The sequence below is a fragment of the Lepidochelys olivacea genome, assembly GCF_965140295.1.
Source record: "Lepidochelys olivacea isolate rLepOli2 genome assembly, chromosome: 17".
NCBI lineage: Eukaryota > Metazoa > Chordata > Testudines > Cheloniidae > Lepidochelys > Lepidochelys olivacea.
The window spans coordinates 9940255-9947828 of record NC_140427.1 but is presented as its reverse complement, the minus strand read 5'-3'; the positions used below and the strand labels follow the sequence as shown (position 1 = coordinate 9947828).

The following is a 7574-nucleotide window of genomic DNA, read 5'->3' as shown; positions in this document are numbered from 1 at the left end:
AGCATGCCCCGGGGGCGCCCGCCCGGAAAGACTACAGCCCCCAGCATGCCCCGGGGCCGCCCGCCCGGAAAGACTACAGCCCCCAGCATGCCCCGGGGCCGCCATCCCCACAGGACGACAGCCCCCAGCATGCAACACGGTCACCACCCTGGACGGGACCACTCTGTCTGAATGATTTACAGCCCCCCCCGTGGCGCCGCCCCACCCGGGCACTGGCCGTTCCCAGCGGGCACCGCCCCCCCAGGCGCGGCCAGCGCTGGCCACGCGGTTTGAAGAGCGACCGTGCCCGGGGCGAGGGGCTCAGGGGGCCGCCGCCGCCCCCCGGACTGGCCGCGCTTCCCAGCATGCCGTGGGGCGCCTCCCACGCGCCAGCGCTGCCTGGAGCCGCCCCTCGCGGGGGGCCGAAACCCGGCACCGAACAGCGCCCGCGAGGCGCGGGGCCCGCTCCGGGGCGCGGGGCCGGGTGGGGCAGGGGCGAGAGCCGGGCGCAGGAGGAGGCCCCGGGCTGGGCCCCGCGAACCCCGCGGCCGGAGCGCGCCCCGCCCCCGTGCCACGTGCTGTCCCCCTGTGGGGCCTACAGCTCCCAGGATGCACCGGGCCCCCCCCCCCGAATGGTACGTTCCGAGGGGGAGCGGGGGGGACACCCGGGCAGTCGCCGTGGCAGCCAGAGGCCGCAGTGGGGGGCGGGGGGAGCGCGGCGGGGGAAGGGCGCAGGAATCTGGCAGGTAAATACCAGCGGCCGGGGGGGGGGGAGGTGTTCCCGGACGCCTGGGTTCTAATTCCAACGGGTTAGGACGCTCCACAGCCTGGTCTGTGCCCTCCCCCAGCCAGCCTCAGAAGCAGCCCCGGGAGGTGGGGAAGCAGCTTCCTCCCCAGATACAGAGGGGAAACTGAGGCACGGCTCCAGGGACTTGGCAGCTGTCAGGCAGCAGGTCGTTGGCGGAGCTGGGGACAGAAGCCAGGAGTCCTGATGCCCCTGCGCTACCTACCTGCCCCCCCCCGTCCCAACCTGTTCTGCGACAGCCCCCCTCCTTTCTGCTCCCTGAGGAGCTGGGGTTGGGGGGAGCAGGATGGGAGGCGGCCCGCCAAGGCTGCATCTTCCCCAAGAGCTTTCTGCAGTTCTCCCACTGCTGCTCTTCAACGTGGTCTGGGACAGTCAGCCCCCAACCAGCCATCTCAGCCCTAGGCACAGCAGACCACAGGGTTGACAGGAGCTTGATCATCATTGCTGTGGGGCGGGAGCTGCACCTGGGTTAGACCAAGGGTGGGAGAATTGCAGAAAATCATTGGTGGAGACGTGGGGGGGGGAGCACTGCCTCTGATGTTTTCTTCAAGATTCCCAACCCTCCCTGGAAAGTCTAATGTTGGGGCAGGAGGTCTGCCCCCTGAGGAGGAAGGCTGGAGGTGAGCTGGCATGTGGAGGTAGTTAGAAAGTGAAGTTCTGCCTTGGGGCGCATTCCCCTGGCAGGCTCTCAGTTACTGCATTGCACTCAGGAACATTTCTTGGCCTTGCTCTGTCAACTTGTGATGGCTCCTCTACTCCTAAAGGCACCAGGTTCTGCTCAGAGTCTCAACCTCTGCCATGCAGGGATCAATTCATCACACACGTATCCTAGAGACTTCCAGCCCTTGAGACATCAGCTTCTTGTCATAAGGTGGCACAAGGATGGATTAAGTGCTGATTGTTGGCCTGGCTCAAACTCCCACTCCAGGGAGAGAAGCAGCTTTGGGAGAGCCAGGGCCCAGCTGCTGTTTCTCATTGCATCATGGTCCAGTTTCCCCCATGTCCCCTGTAATCAACCAGCTGCCGGGGCTCAAGTGAAGAGTATCTTACTGTAATTCTTCCTGGGCATTGGGATGGACCTATACAACTTTGTGTTTTTAAGGTTCTGTCTGGCTCTGGAGTCTCTGAGCATGAGTTGAAAGTGGCTGAGAAATTTACAACTGAAAGTAACTTTTTTTTTTTTTTTTTTTTTAAACAGACCCTTGTTTACTTGTTACAAATAATAAGTTGTGGTTCAGCCAGTCCCGGGGCCGTGCGGGGACGGGACTAGTAATTGCTGCACCTTTGTGTGGGTCGTTTTAAGGGACATCTTGAATCATATAATAATGTTTTTCCTCACTTACCTCTCTGGCCACAATCCCATGAATCGTTTCCATGGGTAGCTGCTGTGAATTTAATGCTCTTATTTGCATGCTGTTCACTTCTTTCTCCCTTTATATGCAAGCAGCTTATTCTGCGTTGTATCCTGAAGCGAGACAGAGATGGCCAAAGGCATTCTAGGAGATGCAAGTCTTCACTTTGATGAGCTGAATAAACTACGAATTTTGGACCCTGAGGTTGCACAACAAACAATTGAACTCAAAGAGGAATGCAAAGCTTTTGTGGACAGTAAGTTCTTTCCCTTTTATTGGCTCTGCCCAGGTCAAGCTCTCAGCAATACTAAATATCAGGTCTAAATACTGCTTTTGCTGCTGGGTGGCCTTTTACTACCTTTAAAAGAGTCAATCTAATGACAAAACTGGAAATAGTTACCATTCACAGATGGAATTTTGATACAATACCATACGTCCATCCCTAGCTCAGCTCAGTTAGTTTTGTCATCAGATTGTTTGTTTGAAAACGGGCACCCAGTAAAGAGTAAGAGCAGTGGAAGAAGAAAGGATGCATTCACGGAGTCTAAGCCAAGGGTCTGCTTTTGTTTTTAGAAGTGTTTTTGTTAATTGATAAGCAGATAGCTTGTTACTTCTGGCTTTTCACAACAGTTACACACACAGCATCAGGGGACTGGACTAGAGGACCCCTCGAGGTCCCTTCCAAACCTGTGATTCTATCCATGCTCTTCAGCGGTAGTTCCCTGTAAAGGAAACCGGCCCTGGAGCTCAGTTTCTGCCTGCCAAGCTGCTTCCCACAATAAACCCTATGTATGAAACGCCTGATAATATTGATATTTTCCCCCATACGCAACCTTTGACAATTTCCAAACGTTTTCTGAAGCTGACAAGTCAGTACGGGCAGTGAGTCGAGTATGCAGAGACTATTGCATTGTCTTCTCTCAGCCAACACAGTCTTTTTAACCGGGTGGAAAAAAGCTATTATAGTGTTAGATTAACTTCTTTCTTGTGAATTTTAGTGTCTGACCTGTGCTCATTGGTTATAAGCTAATGAAGGCAGAGACTTTGATAATTAAATGTGCTGTTATTGTAAAATTCCTGTCTCCATCACATGTAATAAATACTTTTTCCGATATAGGAAAGGAGGGTTTTTTGGTAGGTGGCTGGCTGAGTTTCTATTTGCAATGATTATTTTTGCTGCTGGGATTTTCTGGTATGTTAGGGCACCTATCCTTGTATAGGCATCTCTTTTTAAATTTAGATCTGAATCAATAAGAATATAGGCAAGTCAGGCTAAGATTAGATGTCCTAGTAGGAGACAAGAACTCCGAACCTCATCAATGCTTAATGGCCTTTCATTATATTTTCCTCTTCATCTTTAGTTTAAGATCTTCATTGCTACTAAACTTAACATATGCCGAATACAATTGATTTTAAAAAGGGTTAAGACTATGAAACATTAAGAAATCCAGGCTAAAAAGCACGCAAATGCGATAGAAAAAGAATGTTTGTGTCCTTTCGGTGAATACTTTTAGCTTAAATAGCACCACTTTTCCCTTTGCAGAAATTGCAGAGTTTCAGAAAATAGTGGGTAGCTTAATAGAACTTGTTGATCAACTAGCAAAAGCAGCTGAAAATGAGAAGATGAAGGTACTGTACATTTAATTATTGGCCCATGAAGTGCTCTGTCCTTTACGATACACAGACAGCCCCTGCCTTACCTACCGTACGATCTAAGCAATCTAGCTATTTATTCAATCTGTATGATCCAGATTGTTTTAGCAAAAAGAAAAGGAGTACTTGTGGCACCTTAAAGAGACTAACCAATTTATTTGAGCATAAGCTTTCGTGAGCTACAGCTCACTTCATCGGATGCATACTGTGGAAAGTGTAGAAGATCTTTTATACACACAAAGCATGAAAAAATGGGTGTTTACCACTACAAAAGGTTTTCTCTCCCCCCACCCCACTCTCCTGCTGGTAATAGCTTATCTGAAGTGATCACTCTCCTTAATGTGTATGATAATCAAGTATAATAGCCCAACTTGATTATCATAGGTTTCAGAGTAACAGCCGTGTTAGTCTGTATTCGCAAAAAGAAAAGGAGTACTTGTGGAATCTTAGAGACTAACCAATTTATTTGATCTTCTATACTTTCCACAGTATGCATCCGATGAAGTGAGCTGTAGCTCACGAAAGCTTATGCTCAAATAAATTGGTTAGTCTCTAAGGTGCCACAAGTACTCCCTTTCTTTTTGCAAATACAGACTAACACGGCTGTTACTCTGAAACCTGAGATTGTTTTAAGGATCTTTTCGGTGGTAGAGCAGTTAACACCTGTCTTTGGATTATCATAGTTGTCTGTTACCAAGGGTTTAAAGGACTAGTACTAGCCAGTGGCACACAAACAAGCAAGCTCATTAAAGTGTCATATCATCCAGGTGTTTGTTTTTTCCCAGCCCTGCAGCTTATTATATTTGCATGTAAACAACAGATTCTGTCTTTCTAATCAGTATTTTCCTTCCACCAGTTCATTCAGTGGGGCCAAAATTGAGTGCGTGGGCCATTAAGCTTCGGCTTTTGATGTGTCGCCATGGGCAGTGCCATCACCGAATGCACCTGGCCGAAGGAAGCGGCTGATTAGAAAACAAAGAGCTTTTACTTTTGTGAATGTTCTTGTTGATGTACATGTAGAAATACGTACCACTAAGATCTTTTTTATAGGTCAGTCTAGAAACAAGCTTGGACATTTGGTGTTTTTTTTTAGAAAAAAAAGTCCCACAAACTAACTTATATTGGAAAAAGTTCAGAACTAATGGTTAATTCTGAGCTTACCTGTCCCTCCCTTGCCCCAATCAATCCAGTGGTCAAGTAATATTTCTAGACCTGGCTTTGCCTTTGGCACTCCTGTGACCTTGTGCAGGTTACTAACCTGGGTCAGAGTAGTGAATATTTGAAGGGAAACTCTACAAAGATACGATATTCCTGAAGTCTAATTATTAAAACCACTTGGAAAGTTCCCTTGTTAGAAATTATACAAAATTTGTTAGAAATGACAGTGGTAAATGGTGATACAGCTCTGTTACTAAAAGCCAGTCTTGTTTCCATAGGCAATTGGTGCCCGAAACTTGCTAAAGTCTATAGCGAAGCAAAGAGAGGCTCAGCAGCAGCAGCTTCAGGCTTTAATAACCGAGAAGAAAATGCAGTTGGAAAGGTAAGCTAAGATGTTACATGAAGCCACAACCAGCAGTTTGGTTTAATATTTTAAAAGGACAGAGTCACATTTGTTATGTTACTAACTTTATTAATATCACTAGTTTTGTGGACTAGAAATTCAGCCCCAATATTTAAACTCTAAGTACAGGTTGTAACCATTCTCTCTCTCTATCTCTTTCAGATACCGAGTAGAGTATGAGACCCTGTGTAAAATAGAAGCTGACCAGAATGAATTCATTGACCAATTCATTTTTCAGAAATAAAGGATTTAAGACCAACATCAGCGGACTTGGCAAACTTGTACCTTTCCAGTATCCTGATGGTTCTCAAATGTGCAGTTTTGTATTGTGTACCAGTGAGCAAAGCAGCGTGGGTAAGGGCAAAACAAAAAATGAGTTTAACGTCACTCTGTGAACTTACATGAAAATGGCAGAAAGGAGGGGTTTTCCGCAGATGTGTAAATAAGAAGAGTTCTAACCTGTCTCTTGTTTTTAAAAAATTTGTACGGTCCCCGTAGTTTGAATTCATTTAATCTTCGAATGGACACTACTGTTGCTATATTACATGGCTCCTTTGTTTGTTTACTATACTTTCTGAGATCAGGAAATAAATTATTGTTTTTAGAAGTTGCTTTATTTTCAGATTTGTTTTGGACCTGCCAAGAAGCAGCTGCTCGTGTTATTTGTATAATTAAGAGACTATTTTCCTTAGATTTAACTAGTTCACTGGAGTGTCACATGAATAGTTTACCAAATACAGCTTTTCATGTCTACAGTCACAAAATACAACATTATTAAGAAGGACCAATAGCTTGTTTATATTTGGACTGACAGAAGAGAATTGCTGTCCAGTAAAAAAAAAAAATACACACAAAGGCAAGTTTGTGACTAACCGAACCCACCCACGACAATCCCAAACTGGAAAACATACAGCAGAATTCAAGACAGATTATGCCTGAGGCTCACAGACTCACATTCAGAACAACAGGTTCCTGGGAATTTTTAACAGTGCTCTAAGCTGCCAGCCTGAAGTCTTTGCGGCATGAGCAGACGTTAACGGTAAACAGATTTAGACAATGGATGCCTAAAGCTAGGTTCCAAAAGCAACATTTAGATACGAGTTAGAATGGCCTGATTTCCAGAAGAGCTGAGCACCCACAAATCCTGTTAAGGCAGGGATGGGTGAACTTTTTGGCCCAACGGCCACATCCGAGTTGTGAAACTTTATGGAGGACGGGGTAGGGAAAACTGTGCTTCCCCGAACAGCCTGGCCCGACCTACTTCCCACCCCATGACTGCCCCCCTCAGAACTCCCGACCCATCCAACCCCCCTGCTCCCTGTCTCCTGACCACCCTGCCCCTGAACCTCCACTCCATTCAACCACCCTCTGCACCCTGTCCCTTGACTCCCCCTCTGCCCCTTATCCGACTCTCCGCCTCCTTACCACGCCCCTCAGAGTGGCAGAAGCTTGCAGCCACACCATGGCCCTGCCCTGCCCGGCAGGAGCAGTGGGCCAGAGCATTGGCATCACATCACGCTGAGGCTGCAGGGGAGGGGATGGGCCAGGCGCTAGCCTCTCTGGCCGGGAACTCAGGGGACGGGCAGGATGGTCCCACGGGCCGTAGCTTGCCCACCTCTGTGTTAGGGTCAACAGAAGTTGCAGGTGCTCAGCACCCGACACGGAAGTCAGGCTGCTTATTAAGTGCTTAGATGTGGAGTTGTACACCTACCTTTAGGCAACCAGGCATGAAACTGTCGGCCTTTGTAATTTAGACCCTGGCACGTGGCTGACAGAATAGTCCTTGACGTCATGAACAACTGATGTTACCACCATTTCGAGGCTAATGCTCAACCTTTTGGAAGAGATTTGGAACAGAAGACCAGCCCGCTTGTCAGTCTGTGTCAAACTAGGCTGCATTTGTGCATTTCATCCCAGGTGCGGCTGCAGCTTACCTCAGCATTTCAAGTGGCGAAAAGGAGGATGCAGTGCCACTCAGGTTTGGCCCATCTGCCCCTCCGTAGATGGAAATGAAAGGTGGGGGACAGGCCAAACCTAAGTCACGCTGCAATGCCCTGCACCAGGTCACACCACCACTAGGTTTGGGGGCCCTCTCAAATGGGGGGCCCAGGGCAAACTGATGAAGTGAGCTGTAGCTCACGAAAGCTTATGCTCAAATAAATTGGTTAGTCTCTAAGGTGCCACAAGTCCTCCTTTTCTTTTTGCGAATACAGACTAACATGGC

The 7574-nt window shown here is 48.1% G+C and overlaps 1 protein-coding gene across 3 annotated transcripts; it reads left to right on the top strand.

Annotated features, from left to right (window-relative positions):
• The first annotated feature begins 243 nt into the window (after positions 1–243).
• On the top strand, positions 244–5961 carry IFT20 (intraflagellar transport 20). 3 transcript variants are annotated; one of them, XM_084650931.1, is made up of 5 exons: positions 244–614; positions 2232–2392; positions 3680–3765; positions 5226–5329; positions 5513–5961. In XM_084650931.1, the coding sequence occupies exons 2-5, from the start codon at positions 2266–2268 to the stop codon at positions 5592–5594; spliced, it is 399 nt and encodes a 132-aa protein (XP_084507057.1). In that variant the 5' UTR covers positions 244–614; positions 2232–2265; the 3' UTR covers positions 5595–5961. The 3 variants fall into 3 exon arrangements, with proteins under 3 accessions (XP_084507057.1, XP_084507056.1, XP_084507055.1); XM_084650930.1 differs by lacking the exon at positions 244–614 and adding an exon at positions 635–725; XM_084650929.1 differs by lacking the exon at positions 244–614 and adding an exon at positions 637–725 and having other exon boundaries at positions 2229–2392.
• The last annotated feature ends 1613 nt before the right edge of the window (positions 5962–7574 follow it).